The sequence below is a fragment of the Panthera leo genome, chromosome A2 (genome assembly GCF_018350215.1).
Source record: "Panthera leo isolate Ple1 chromosome A2, P.leo_Ple1_pat1.1, whole genome shotgun sequence".
Lineage (NCBI taxonomy): Eukaryota > Metazoa > Chordata > Mammalia > Carnivora > Felidae > Panthera > Panthera leo.
Window position 1 is genome coordinate 80047815 of NC_056680.1, and position 16083 is coordinate 80063897.

The 16083-nt window shown below is 40.6% G+C and overlaps 1 protein-coding gene across 1 annotated transcript in view; it reads left to right on the forward strand.

Annotated features, from left to right (window-relative positions):
• Positions 1-16083, forward strand: part of RELN (reelin) — a 532400-nt gene that overhangs the window by 426370 nt on the left and 89947 nt on the right. The window contains exons 29-34 of the mRNA XM_042915885.1: positions 4130-4287; positions 5543-5750; positions 7080-7156; positions 13559-13717; positions 13904-14092; positions 14601-14874. Coding sequence (XP_042771819.1) covers positions 4130-4287; positions 5543-5750; positions 7080-7156; positions 13559-13717; positions 13904-14092; positions 14601-14874 — 1065 coding nt within the window. The remainder of the gene's footprint in view (positions 1-4129; positions 4288-5542; positions 5751-7079; positions 7157-13558; positions 13718-13903; positions 14093-14600; positions 14875-16083) is intronic.

Sequence of the window (16083 nt, forward strand, 5' to 3'; positions counted from 1 at the left end):
GAGGAATAAGGACCAACAGTAGGTGATTAGCTACAATGAAGATGCCTCCCTTTTTAAAATATATTTTCCAGGGGCGCCTGGGTGGCTCAGTCAGTTAAGCGTCTGACTCCAGCTCAGGTCATGATCTCACGGTTCATTGAGTTCGAGCCCCGCATCGGGCTCTGTGCTGACAGCTTGGAGCCTGGAGCTGCTTCGGATTCTGTGTGTCCCTCTCTCTCTACCTCTCCCCCGCTCTCACTCTGTCTCTCAAAAATAAATAAACATTAAAAACAATTTTAAAAAAATAAAATGTTTTCCAAAATAAATTCCATGCTGTTCAGAAAAATCATTATTCTGCATTCTGCTGTGTCTCCCTGAAAAGGCACGGATAGCTCATTCCCACATGTGCACACACACATTAATAGCATGAATAATTTCAAGACTATATCTCCACTACTTTAAAAAAGATAAACTATGTGGAATCTAGACATGCTTATTAGCTTAACTTTGGCCTACTTCTTTTTGTTGTTGTTGTTGTAGCTATAGCTTTAAAACTATAATTTATTTCATATTTAAGAAGAGTAAATAAAAGTAAGATATACTTGTGGTCTGGTTCTGCATACAAGAATGGGTAACAGTCTCGTTCTGGTTCCTGCAATAAATTCAATTGGAAATTTATTCTGTAGGTGGACAGCATAATACTTTGTCTTTGACTAACCTTCTCCATTGTTCCACCGTAATATTCATATGAGTAGTATCAGTACCCAGAGAACTAGTCCAAGGATGAAAGTTATCCAGTCTTCAGTTGACAAAGCCATTCCAATAGTGAGCAGTGAATATCCTAATGTAGAGAGAGGGATGAATTCATGGTGCCACATCAAGAAATTCCTGGGACACCTGAGTGGGTCAGTCGGTTAAGCAGCTGACTCTTGATTTCAGCTTAGATCATGATCTCATGGTTCATGAGTTTGAGCCCCACATTGGCCTCCATGCTGATTGCGCAAGGCCAGCTTGGGATTCTCTCTCTCTCCCCCTCTCTGCCTCTGTCTGAATGAATGAATGAATGAATGAATAGATAAGTAAATAAATTAACTAACTTAAAAAATTCTCTGCATACCAAATCTCTTATAACATGGTAGAAGCATGTGGGATCCCAGGTATGGTAGATTTTTGCTGGTATAAAAAGAGGTTTTCAAGTAAAGATTCAGAAACAGTTTGATGAGCAAGTATCCTATTATAAGAAAACAGCTCTTAGGCAAAGAATTAGAAGGCATTTCAAGAAACAGACAAGATAACTTTTAACTGTCAGAAACCACCTATTTCTTCAGAGAAGAAATGAAACAGCCACCTCACTTTGGCCTATTTCTTTCTTTCCTTCGTCTGATGGTCTCTCCATGACGACAGTTTTTTTGTTTTTAAAACGTTTATTCTGGTTTGAGAGACAGAGAGCAACAGAGAATGAGCAGGGGAAGAGCAGAGAGAAGGAGACACAGGATCTGAAGGAGGCTTCAGGCTCTGAGCTGTCAGCACAGAGCCCGATGCAGGGCTGGAACCCACAAGCCATGAGATCATGGCCCGAGCCAAAGTCAGACGCTTAACTGACTGAGCCACCCAGGTGCCCCCATGACGACAGTTTTTTAGTTAATTTCTTAGTAGTCCTTCTTTTTATTCCAGCAACCCTGAGGTTGCTAATTTCTTGTGCTCAGTTCCAAGACTGTGCAGTGGAGAGTAGGACAGAGCAGCAGTAGGCATCGGGAACCAGGCACAACTTGGAAAAATTTAAATGAAGCAAAACTTGGCTGATGTCATGAATGGTGAAAACTTTCTTGCTTTGGTTTACACCTGCCAACTAAAAGCCATCCAGCAAAGATAAAGAGAAGGAAAAGAGGTGCAATGTCTTGCCCTATTTCTTTGAAATATGGGCTCCCAGCTAGGACTCTTAGCTATGATTCATCATGTCCTGGACTCACCCTACTAACCAAATAATTCATCATTTTGTTTTGTTTTGTTTTTTCTTTATTTAAATATGGATTCCTTAATTCTGAGCTCCTGAGGTCTTATACCTTCTCAAATATCTAACAGTGCACTCTGCTTCTTGGGTCAATAGGAGTCTTAGACCTAGGGGTGCCTCCTCTCTCTGGCCAGACCAGACCCTCGTTCTCTTATTGTTATGAAAATAATAGGGACTCCCAAGAAACAGATGGGTGAAAGTGTTTCACTTGCCCTTCATTCATTATCAAATTACCCAAGCATCTAGATCTACCCAACAGTGGCAATCTTCAACCTTCTAAATGCTTCTGGGCCTCAACCTGAGCCTGCTTCTTCCATGAAGTAGGGCAGTCAATAGAGATGCCCTGATCTTGCCCAAATAGGAGGACTTAGAGTAGAGGAAACTTGTTCTTACCTCCTTCTTACTTTCCATGGGATAGAAGTTGTGCATCTATTGTTTCTCTGTATTATAGAAACAGAAAAGGAAGAGATAAGAATGACTTTTAATCAAAGAGGACTTGTATCAGAGAATTGGCATGTTTTCCTTTTTATCAAAAGATACACCTGTCTTTTGAGAGGAGCACAGGAGCCTTGCCATTTTCCTTAAAGGCAGCAATTGGCAAAAGCTGCTGATCATTAATTCCATTTACTTCCTTTGAGAGGAAAAACATCTGCACAACCTAAATAACATTACAACCCCAAACGGAGGAATTTTCCCCAGGTCCATGGCACTACCACTGTATTTTCTTTTTTCTCTTTCTTTCTTTTTTCTTTTTTTTTTTCGCTTTGTCTTTTGTCTTAAAAAATAAAACCAACATATTTTGAATTAGCTTCAAAGGAAATAAAAGGTGTTTACCTACCTCTTAACACACTGAAGAATGTGTGCTAAGACTTGCAGTAATAGGTGATTAATCTCTGAACACTTACCTAGTAAACAACATTTTTGCTTACATACTGCAGATTTGCCAAGAGTAGGTAACTTAAAATAATGAAGAAAAAAATCCAGGTTGATGGTTCTGTGTTGCCAAATAATCAAAGCTATGAAGAGCTAGAAAGAAATGAATTCTGACACTACTGTATTATTTCCACAATAATGGAGAGGACAAGGAACCAACTTTGTCTATAGTTATCCTTGACAATCTTCATTAATCTTTAAGACTCTTTACCCTTATTTACTAAGAAACTGGATTCACTCACAAGTCTATAAATATTGGCAGCAAAATTAATTGGACTCCGGGTAACCTAATCCATCTTCCTTCTCTGATGTCAGTAGAACTGAGAAGGAAGAGGTGTTTTCCTGGTGTGATATTATAGATGTGGATGGGTTTCCATATATTTGAAAAGAGAGATGTCCTGAAGGGATTGCAAAGGCTGAGAAGCAACTGGGACAAGTGTTCATTTGGCAGTGTCCAGAATGTTGTGGAGGAGGAAGCACTGGGCAACAGCCCAGCCCACTGGTGTTCCAGGATTTTGAAGCACTGGAACCAGGTCTCTCTTTTGTTCATTGGCAGAAACCAGTGGTCACTGGCAGCCCAGCTGGTTGCTAAGAGTCCACAGAATGAGTGTCTTAGAGATTTGAAGTTGAGAGATGAAGAGGGAGCCAACAGGTAGGAGTAGCATTGTTAGTATGAACTTAACTCTTTCCTGTCAGAATCACATCAGTGGCAAATAGCTAGAGTCCCCCTTATATGTCTTAACAAAGAGCATTCTATTTGATGGTCTCAAAAATTCCTAAATGGCCTCTTCTGAAAATACCCATAAAATTAGTGTAATGGAAGGGAGAAATACTAATTAAGTGAAAGGAATACCTTTCTGGTTTCTGTTACTAAAAGAGTATGAGATGGAAAATATACAAGTAAAAACCTATATTACATTTCTGGCCATCAAAAATCCTTTGTACCTGATAATCCTCCTGGTATTGAAACATTTAGGCTGAAGAAGAAATAAACAGGCTGAGAAAGAAAACAGGCTGAAGAAGAAAAATAGGCTGAGAAAGCTGTGAGAGAGACACCTTATTATGAAGGTCAAGTGTCCAATCAAGAAGACATGACTTTCAAATAAACACTAATCTTTTTTTAATTTTTCTGAACCGCTCTGTATTTCAGTGCTTTTGTATTCAATGTTGGTACAAGAAACACATGTGTTTGTTTTTTCCTGACAGTAAAACCAGATTCCGATGGATTCAGGAGAGCAGCTCACAGAAGAACGTGCCTCCCTTTGGTTTGGATGGAGTGTACATATCCGAGCCTTGTCCCAGCTACTGCAGTGGCCATGGGGACTGTGTTTCAGGGGTGTGTTTCTGTGACCTGGGCTACACCGGTAAGGCCACAGACATGCATCTGGTGGTTTGTTTGTAAAATATTAATCTCTGGTTACTGTATGCCATGTTACTTCTTCCAAGGAAACAGATTCTGAGATGATTCTTCTTTAAGTCCTAATTGTAGGAATTTGCCACCCAGGCCCTTGAAGTGCTAAGATATTCTGTAGTTTTGAGCTGCCTAAGGAAAAAAACCATGGTAATGCCAATTTCACTCCCTAAAGGAGATTTATTTCTAGTAAACTGATAGTAGTTAACATTGCTTTAGGCTCTGCTTTATGAGGCACTATAGTAAGTGCTTTTCATTTCATCTCACTGAATTCTAACAAAAACCCTATGCCATTGTACATACTATTATTGTCCTTGTTTATATTTGAGGAAACCAAGACAGAAAGGCTTAGTATCTCTCCCGAGGTCACCCAGCTAGGAATTGCTGTAGCTAGGCTTCAAACTCTAGCAAGTCATTCTCTAGAACTCAAACCTAAGCTCTTCCTTGACCACTTGGCTGCAAGGGGCTCTCTGTGTTCTTTACATTGCTTTTTATACGGCATGTAATTTTATACATGCAAAGTAAAAATCAGTGTAAGAAATGATAAATCCAGGGCTGCCAAAAGAGGACTTTACAAGAGAAATATTTCTGACCATGGTCACCGTTGGCTGTTGCTACAAGGAAAAATAAAAAGGGAGCTGAGATTAAAGAGTAAAATTGGAGAAAATGTTACAAGCTTCAAAAATATTTTTGTAGAGTTTTTCCTGGAGGCAACTTCAAAAGGATTCCTCCCAGATTTTCAGTGCTCTGCCCTTCTTCTGGCGCATGACCAAAGATGAACATATGTTGTTGCAGGCCTTCTGTGGAGTGCCCAGCCACTCCTGGTTTCAAGGGTGTGTTTTTTTAAATCTGAGATTAACTCTCCTTATTGATCCTCTGATAGAAGGACAGCAAAGGAACACATTTTATTGTGGACAAAATCTATTTGTCAGTTTGCACAAATCCTCTGAGTAGCAAGAACCATGGAAATGTGTGGTTCCCAGTGTCTCTCTACTAAGGAATAAAAAATGATAGAGGTGGAATAGTGTTTTGTAATGATAGTAGTGATGGCTGTACTTCAGACAGACAATTGTGAGATACAGATTTCCATGTGGCTTCTTTCCCCTAACACCTGTGGAAATGCTTCTTTAGCCCGGGCTCTGAATGTACCTTCTAATGTTTCATGATTTCAACAAAGCCTCTCTCCTGTGTATTTCTTTTCTTGGAAGCTGCACAAGGAACCTGTGTGTCTAATGTCCCTAATCACAGTGAGATGTTCGATAGGTTTGAGGGGAAGCTCAGCCCTCTGTGGTATAAGATAACTGGAGGCCAGGTTGGAACTGGCTGTGGAACACTGAATGATGGCAAATCTCTCTACTTCAATGGCCCCGGGAAAAGGGAAGCAAGGACTGTCCCTCTGGACACCAGGAGTATCAGGTGAATAGTTTATTGGTACACTTCTCCATGAAGATTTACCATGCCTTGTGGTCAAACCTAAAACACTCTGTTATCCTATTGAGGACTTACATAATAAGGTTTCTCTATATATATTTTGATATTTAAAAATGAAGTATAACTTCAACTCCATAATAAAATAGTTTCTGCAAAATGTATACCACAATTCATTAACCAGCCTACAGACATCACCAAAGTCTGTGTGTCTAATGTATGTCAGCTTGGTTGTCTAAAGTTCATTGTTACTATGAAGACTATTTGATATTATTTTCATATATGCCAGGTGAAACAAGGATTTTTTTTCAACTTTAAATTCTGTGTCTGAAAATGATACATTCCGTTTATCGAAGTGCATTTGTATTCACTTATTAAAAACTGTCCCAGGGGCACCTGACCGGCTCAGTCGGTAGAGCATCCGACTCTTGATCTCAGGTTGTGAGGTCAAGCCCCATATTGGGTGTGGAGCCCTCTAAAAATAATAATAATAATAAAATAAAAATAAAAACTGCTCCTGAAATTTAAAATACCTACACTGACACCTACTGGTAAAATAAAGAACTGCTTAGTTTTAAGGTCAAATGAAATAGTAGCACACCTAAAATAAAACTGTGCTTTTTGTATTATCAATTAAATTATTTGAGAATCGGAGGAAGGGAAGCAGAAGAAATATTTTAAGCTTATAGGCCTTGTCCTCACTAAAATCTGGGGTTCTGTGTCACGTTTTTTCTGCCTTCAGTCTCATTCCCTTTCCTTCTAAGTTGTCACTTAGGGCTCCTGTCATGTAGGCCCTCTCTGTTGGTTTACTATGGATGGAGGGCTAATTTACATCACACTGAGTGAGTGTCAGCTGTGAAAAATTAAACCATCCAAGTCTAAGTCAGCAATATAAGTAATTATGTGGCCCTAAACGAATGCAGCATTTGGCTTCTTAATGTTAGTTTTTTCTTCATCCTGAATTTCCAAGAATAGTATGATCTCAATCTAAGGAATGACCATTTCAGTGATTTCACTAAATTATGCCGGACTGTCAGAATGAAGTAAAGTTCAACTGTTTCCTTTTGTTTAAATCATTGTTGTAGAATAAAATTAATGGTTGTTAGGAAACTTTTTAAAATGCTTATAGAATTAACTTGCTACATAATCTATGCAGCTTCTGATTTTCATATGCCCTTTGTGTTTAAAAGTAACATTTCAGAATTACAGAATTTTTTTTTAAATTTTCTGTGTCAAAACACAGAAGGTTAAATCTCTTCTGAACTTACCTATTTATGAATAAACTGAAGTTTGGGTTTTGGGGTTTTTTTTCACCAGACTCGTTCAGTTTTATATACAAATTGGAAGCAAAACTTCAGGGATTACCTGCATCAAACCAAGAGCTAGAAATGAAGGTAAGTTGCTATATCTCTATAGAAATTATAGTTACTATTGGCACATTAGTGTTTTTTCTTCCCAAAGTTTGGCCAGGATTTTACAAACTGAGACACTTTCTTTCTCTTCTCTTTTCCATCATTAAATGGGTAGCTGCATGGAGCCATGATGTCTTAGGTTCCTCATCTAGATCCTTAAGCCTGAAAAGCTCATGGATCCTATCAGAGTCTATTTGTTTTAAGGAATGCAATTCCTTTATAACTTTCAATGGGAAGAAAAAGAGACTTTTACATTTAGTGCAGGGCTAGAAGTTTTTGCATAGGGTGTTATTTACTGAATGCAGATCAGACCCTGGCCATAAACATTCTGGGGGTACTAGCATCCTTTGGTAGAAGGAGAAGTTCTTGGTAAGGATAAACATTAACTTTTCCTGAGCACCTGATATATGCAAGGCACTATTCCAAGTGTTTTATCTGTTAATTCATTTAATCTCCATCATACCTCTTTGCCATAGGTACTATTAGTCCAATTTTACAGATAGAGAAACTGAGACACAAGCAGGTCAAGCAACTTACCCAAGATCATGCAGTCAGTAAGTGAATGAGCAGGGATTCAAACCACTGATGCACATTCCAGAATGGATGCCTTAGCCTCCTGCATACTGCTTCTCTCCTTGCCCAGAACTCCACTTCTCTAGGCATCCATACCATCTCCTGCCTCAGTGGTTCAGTTCTGAAAAAAAATGCAAAAGGCCTGCCTGTAACATATATAAGTGGCCTCCAGGAGCTCTGCGAGTAGGATGGGATCCTTACGGAACCCAAATATGAGTTTCCCTAATACAAAATCTGTGGGCTTCTCAGAAGGGTCCTCCTACAAACCTTGATCTCATGAAAGGCACATAAAGAGTTTTGTAGTATGTAAGTTTATTATCTCAGGCATGACTGTATAAAACATATTGGCTTAGGGGCGCCTGGGTGGCTCAGTCAGTTGAGCATCCGACTTCGGCTCAGGTCATGATCTCGTGGTTTGTGAGTTCAAGCCCTGCATTGGGCTCTGTGCTGACAGCTTGGAGCCTGGAGCCTGCTTCGGATTCTGTGTCTCCTTCTCTCTCTGCCCCTTTCCCACTCATGCTCTGTCTCTCTCTGTCTCTCAAAAATGAATAAATGTTAAAAAAAAATAACAAAATAAAAAACATATTGGCTTAAACTGTACTGGGAGTCTATGGAGCTAGTGATAGCTCTAATGGTCAATCCTAAATGTCCTTGGCCATGTCATCACTAACTGAGACGTTTCATGACTTTTTCTGAGTATCTCAGTACTTTTAGTCTAGTAATTATCCAGATTGTATATTTACTGAAACATCCGTAGATGTTTCTGTAAAAGTTTCTGTAGAGGTAAAAGTTTCTTTAAAAGTTTAGAACGTTTTACAGACCATTTTGCATTCCCTAATCTCTTCAACAAAGATTTATTCAAGAATCTGCTCTAAGCCACGCCCATTCTAGGCTGTGGATACAGTGTCTCCAATCATGTGACACGTTATTCAAGATGTGCTAGGTTATGGTGCAATAAGGAACAACCCTTTAAATCTCAGTGGGTTAAAACAGTAAGATTTCTCCTTAGTGCTACATTTTCATTGAGGCTCATCTGAGGTCCTCATTCCAGCATGCAGGACAAGCTGCTGCTGGATAGATTCTAGGTGTTGCCAACCATGTGGCAGAGAGAAAGACAGTGTGGTGAAGGGGACCCCAAGTCCAAACCACCAAGTGCCAGAAGCGGAAGAAGCCCTGACCAGAGCAGACAAAAGCCCCATCCGTAGGGGCACTTCCATTTTAGTGAGAAGAATCAGAAAATAGACAATAAAGAAAAGAAATAAGCAAGATGTTAAATTGACAGGCTGGATAGAAATAAATCACCTGAAGAGATGGCCAGTTGTTGATGGGGAGATTTGATTTAGATAGAGTGATCTGGGAGGGGGCTCACTGAGGAAGTGACATTTAAACTGAAATCTAAAGGATGAAAAGGAGGCAGCACAGGATCAGCTCAGGGCAAGTTTTCCAAGTCAGAAGAAACAGCAAAGGCCAGTAGAAAAGAATTCTGATGTTGGAGAACAGAAAGAAGGCTAGTGTGGGGGTGACTGGGTGTCTCAGTTGAACATCCGATTTTGGCTCAGGTCATAATCTCATGGTTCATGAGTTTGAGCCCACGTTGGGCTCCCTGCTGTCAGCATAGAGCTCGCTTCAGATCCTCTGTCCCCCACTCTCTCTACCCCTCCTCCACTTGTGCACGCTCTGTCAAAAATAAATAAAACATTAAAAAAATAGTTTAAGAGGAAGAAAGAAAGGGAGGGAGGGAGGGAAGGAGGGAGGGAGGGAGGGAGGGAGGGAGGGAGAAAGAGATGAAGGAAGGAAGGAAGGAAGGAAGGAAGGAAGGAAGGAAGGAAGGAAGGAAGAAGGAAGGAAGGAAGGAAGGAAGGAAGGAAGGAAGGAGGAAGGAAGGAAGGAAGGAAGGAAGGAGGAGGCTAGTGTGGCTTGGAACTCCTGGAGATGAGGAGCAGAAGTCCCGTTGTGCAGAGAGCCTTGCTAGCCACGGTAAGGAGATGGGGTCTGAATCCATACATCTTGGACACCAGCTGAGGGCTCTTAGCCCAGGCAACGACATAATCTTATGTAAATTTTTACAAGATCGCCCTACAGAAATAACAAGTAGTTCAAAACACGTGACTATTTATGGAACACGTTCTCTGCCCCCGGGGCACAGGCAGGAGCTTTGAGGGCTACAGAGGAAGACAGGGTCCTGTCCTCAAGACCTTATTTCCTGATTGGAGAGGTAGAGCTTTTTAACATTTTCTTTAATCTTGGTAATAAAATTACTGTAAAATACTTGGTGGTTGGAACAGTGTAGCAATTGTGTGTATGACTCTTCTGAAAATCACAGATCCGTATCCCTATGTGTATATGAACTTTAAAGAAGAGAACTGACCAGAGTATTCTGGGAAGCATCCGCTTGTCATAGACATGAAAGTTCTGCTCTACACTTAGCCTCTGACCACGAGTGCTGTTGCCTCAGGGCAGATTCCCTTAAGATCCTTTTAGCAACAAGCAACTTTTCTCAACTTGCTCTTGAGCCATTTTCTTAAACTCATTGCTAGCCTTGTAATTGACACCCCACAGGCGTTTCTAGGCCTTGTCTTGAAAACGGGTTGTTAAAATGTAAATCTGCCTAAATCCTTGAACAAATCTCTTCCAGTTGATGAAAGTAAAGATTTTTTACTTACTCAAGCTGAAGAATTAATTTACATATTTGGAATTAAAATCAAAATTAGGCTATTTTCAATAAGACTGGGCAGAACGCAGATGGAGTTGTAATTTAAAAAGAGAAATGTTGTACACGCCGAAAACACTCAGTAGATGAGCTAAAATGGCTTGGTTTTTTTTTCAGATGTGCCATGTGTCAGATGACACAGCTAATGGGGCTCAACAATTTACATAAAGTATAGATACTGCTGTTTCCCTTTCTTGCATTCCTTCATTCTTTCATACTTCTCTGGAAGGCACTCCTTTATTGTCCTTTGGGATTGGGCCCTAATCCTAGACTTTCTTGTGACCCTCCTAAAAAAGCAAATGAGGAGAAGGATTGTAAGCAGAAACCAAATGGAATATGGACCCCTTGAGTCATGCTTCTCATTGATACCTGAATCCTCTAGGAAGCTTCAAAATGTAGGTTCTGATTCAGCAGAACTGGGTTGATATAAATTTCTCCAAGACTGAGTGGCTTAGAGCAACAAGCATTAGTTATCCTCTCATTTCTGTGAGTTGGGAATTCAGGAACAGCTTAGCTGGGTGGCTCTGGCTCAGGATCTTCCATAAAGTTGCATACAAGATAAAAGCCAGGAGGGGGGCAGTCATCTAAAGACCCAACCAGGGTTGGAGGATCTATTTCCAAGATGCTCATTTACATGGCTGTTTGGCAAGCGGCCTCAGTTTCTCACTGTGTGAACCTGTCCCTTGGCTGTTTGAGTGTCCCCTATTACCCGTCAGCTAGCTTTCCTCAGAGCAAGAGATCCATGAGAGAGCAAGGAAGAAAGCACAATACTTTTTATGGCCTAGTGTCAAAAGTCAGACACTGTCATTCCTACCATATTCTGCTTATCACATGTAAGTTACTAAGTCCAATGGCACACACACACAAAAAAAGGAGAATTAAGCTCCACTCTTTGAAGGGAAGAGTGTCAAAGAATTTGTGGACATGTTTTAAACCACCACAGGTAAAGCCTGTTCCCAGCTGATACAGGTGCTGGTCCTGAGACCATACTTTGAGTAGAGGGTATTAGAAAGGACCAGCCAGTGAGATTTTATTCTCATGATGCTTCCTTTCTGGTACTGTAATCTACCTTCTGAATAGGTCACCCCCCCCCCAGATAGATGACTGCCTAAATTATTCTCTCTCTCCCTCTCTCTCTCACCTAATTAAATGTAAACCCTGTCAACACAAATTAATAACCACAAGAAAATCTAAATTTTGAAGTGTCCGCTCTTTCACCCAAAATCACATTAAAAGCCAATAGGACATATTTTGAGTAAACATCAAGGGTTAGGGGCTAGAGTTTTGTCAGCCATTCCTCAACTTAACTAGAATAAAGACCAGAAACAGACTACCTGCCATTTTCTTCATGAACTTTAGTTGACTCTCTTCCTCCAATACATGCATCTACAGCCACCCACTGAAGCTCTAACTGCCAATCTAACTACACCTGTATGCATCACGCTCTCTCCCCAAAGATTTCCTCTTCTTTGTGCTATTTTTATGCTCTCATTAAAAATGATGATACCTATTTTAAATATGGTAAGATTAATTTTCCCGAGATTTCTCATTTTTTGCATATTAGTCATTGTTGTTCCTGGCATCATTCCTTGTCAGATGTGGTGACAATAAATCCATGTGCAATCAATTAGCCTTAAAAGGCTTTCTTCTGGTTCTATATTTTATCCTAATAGTTCCTAAAACTTAGTTTTAGTAAACTCTTAGTTGTTCAGCATGATAAAAGGATTAAGAAATTCCTATCAGTCAATAATGTAGAAATTAAAAAGTTATTGTATGTACCATTAATGATTTAAAATTTTCTAGGGCTCCTGGGTGGCTCAGTCCATTAAGTGTCCAACTCTTGGTTTTGTCTCAGTTCACACAATTCGTGGGTTCAATCCCCACATCGGGCTCTGCATTGACGATGCAGAGCCTACTTGGATTCTCTCTCTCCCTCTCTCTCTCTGCCCCTCCCCCACTCATGCACATGTGTGTGTGCATTCTCTCTCAAAATAAGTAAACTTTAAAACTTTCCAAAAAGATTAAGGTATTACAAAATTAGTATAACAAATACAACTTTACCAACCATAATTTCTATGAATACCCAGAAAGTACTTTGGTATCCCCCATCATAATTAAAAATATGCAGTCTTAGGAACAGTTATGGGATAGACAATTAGATAGATGCAGGAAAGCCATCTGCCCTTTCCATCAATAACGATAGATGGATGGATGGATAGACGGATGGATAGATAGATAGATAGATAGATAGATGCCCTGTTGATTCCTGCCATTTCATCATTAGCAATTTTTTTTTTTTTTGCATCCAACCTTACCCTTTCCCCATGTCCTCTTTTAAAATAGAAAAGTTTCCAGAAGAGGTAGCAGGGGCAGCACATGTCGTCCGTAACTTTAATGAACAGGTCCATAAATCATGTCACTTTGGCAACAGGTGAAGGGGTGTTGGGTAGATGGGGTGGGTGAAGAGGGGAAGGGTGACCCAGAAAGGAAGACAGAACTAACATTGGAGGGGAGTGAATTTTCTGCTTTGCTATTTAGTAAATGACTTCATTTCAGCTTCAGTAACTAAAGTCTGACAAAGTATGAAGTGCCAGTAAAAGGATCTTTCTGTTGAATAGAATTTCAGATTGGGCCATGCTTACTTACTGTCTCTGCTTCGGCAGAAAAAAACACTACTTGATTTTGTGCCGAGGAGATTGAGATATTTCTTCTGAGTGTATAATAATGATATGAGACTTGGTAATGTTCAGGACAGAATCTAAAATTCAAATACATGATCTGGAGTGGATTTTTACAACCCCCTTACCAACCTACTCATCACCCATACAGAGCTGAGTAGTCTTTAAAAAAGCTTATGGTTTTGTTTTTTGGGTTTTTTTCTCTCTATTTCCTGGGAGTTGGTGCATTAGCAACTGTCAAGGAATTGATGAGCCTTCAGGTCTACTAATTCATTCCTTGGAAGTTAGATGAATGTGCGCTCATTCTATGAGATGCAATTTGAAGTTTCTGCTGCAGTCTTGCCATTTAAAAAATACTGTTCCTTGCCTTTTTTGCCTCTGGGAAAGCTGTCCAAGTAACTGGATTTATGTCTTTTAACTCAGGGCTTGTTGTTCAGTATTCAAATGACAACGGCATACTCTGGCATTTGCTTCGAGAGTTGGACTTCATGTCATTTCTGGAACCACAGATCATTTCCATTGACCTGCCACGGGAGGCGAAGACCTCCGCTACAGCTTTTCGATGGTGGCAACCCCAACACGGCAAGTTACTACTCACCCCACCCTTCCTGGTAGCATTGAGAGCACACAGTTAAAGCTGCATTGTGCTATATGCTTCTTAATTTGCGCTCAGTTTCTAGACAATATGATTTAAAATCACAATCATAAAGGTATTCATATTGCTCTGTAATAAACCTTCTCTAAGTGCCTTTATTCATCTGATTGCAGGCAAGCATTCAGCCCAGTGGGCCTTGGATGATGTCCTTATAGGAATGAATGACAGCTCTCAAACTGGGTTTCAGGACAAATTTGATGGCTCCATAGATTTGCAAGCCAGCTGGTACCGAATACAAGGAGGTCAAGTCGGCATTGACTGTCTCTCTATGGATACTGCTCTGATATTCACTGAAAACATAGGTATATATTTTCACCAGATAAGGGGAGAATATTTAATTAACTAGAGGACTAAATGAACTAAAACCCAAGAGGAGCGTGTCTAATGCAAAACTGTGTACATAACTGCCTGTGCTGGGGGAGACCCTTGGGGACAAAAGGAGTTGGATTGACCTCTACTACAACTCAGTGCATTCAATGGCAGCCTGCGTTAGAACTGTCCTTCATGTGTGATCTAAGGTTTCTTGAAAGCAGAGCAAAACATCTCTATCTGAAGACATTCCCATTTTCATAATTTGCAGAATTGCAGATGTAAGACTCTTCAAGGTGGTAACGCTTTTCAAATTAGCAGCCTGCCATATGTCCAAGTCTAGGCTAACCCAAATAACAACAGTTAATTGGGAGATAAAAAGTCACTTCAGATAAGACATGGTTTTCATTTGCTATTGAAAGTGTTCATTACAAGCACAGATGCCAAATAAGCAAAGAGAGAACAATTATGTGCTACCATTAAACTCTTCCTTTTTTGTAGGAAAACCTCGTTATGCTGAGACCTGGGACTTCCACGTGTCAGCATCGACCTTCTTGCAGTTTGAAATGAGCATGGGGTGTAGCAAGCCCTTCAGCGACGCCCACAGTGTGCAGCTCCAGTATTCTCTAAACAATGGCAGGGACTGGCATCTCGTCACTGAAGAGTGTGTTCCTCCAACCATTGGCTGTCTGCACTACACAGAAAGTTCCGTTTACACCTCAGAAAGATTCCAGAACTGGAAGCGAATCACTGTCTACCTTCCCCTCACCACCATGTGAGAATTGTTGTTTGGCTTCATGTCAGAACTTTAGATTCCTGTCACCTAATTTGAAAATAATTGCAATTCTACTTGGCAATTCTATTACTCTCTCATGATAATTATGCGTGGGGTATGCCAGGGGAGGAAAAACAAGTAAAGGTCCAAGGTGCTATGGGTTGAGATTTTTTTTTTTAAATGTAGTGAATGAGTTCCAAAAGTTTTACAGGTCTCAACTTTTCCTTGGGAACATGAAGCCTGCCCACCAGATTGACTTGTAAAAATGGGTTCTGTGCTGCTGTAAAAATAAGTATCTACCCAATAGCCCCAGAGTGATACTTGTTCACGTCAAGCAGTATGTAAAGTCACATACATATGGAAGAGTACCCTTAGTTTCTTTATTTTCATCCTCAATACCACAGTAGGAATAAAAAATTGGTTCCTTTGGAACACTCTTATTGTTTTTTATCTTTCTTCCCCTCCCTGGCATATTTCAGATCACTGTCAGGAGTTGTATGAGGGCTGACAGCAGGCTTCCACTTTGGGGGTTTAGGCATTTGGGTGATTTGGGGATCTTTCTAGGAACCAGTGTGCACTGTGGTGGCTGGTTAGAGATTGTGCCATCCTGGGACTGCTTCCCTTGGATTCCTGCCTCTCCCTGCCACTACTACATTCTGAATGACAGGCAAGTTGGCCTCTGCAGGCTGCATTTGCCAGCTTCCTGCATCGGCTGGCTTCCTGATAGATGTAATGGCAGACACTGGCAGGATAATCAGAGCAGAAAGAGAGATAAACCAGGACATTCCTCCCCCTTCCCTTTCTGTGTCAAGTGCATCTTGGCCAACTTCAGTGGCTCCAGCTCCCTGGAGATAGCCCTCCATGTAACCCTGGCCTCTGGGCACCAGCAACCATGTCTGCTCCCTCTGCCCCTCCAGCTTGGACTGGTAGTGGCCTCCTGACTTTGCTCAACTCTGATTTCCTCACCCACCCCTGTTGGCTTCTCAGCTCTGTCACTAACTATGCCTCCAGTTCCCTGTGTTAAATTCTCTCTATATCAAATACTTATAGTGGTTTCCATTTAGCTGATTCAATTCTGATTCAGAGATGCACAACCAAGTGGCAGGAAAAAAATTCAGGAAACCAAAGAATTTCATTGTTTAACCTAAAATGGTTTCCTCTGGATCCTCAGAGCTTTAACAAGTGCTTACCTGTAACTCATTTATTCAC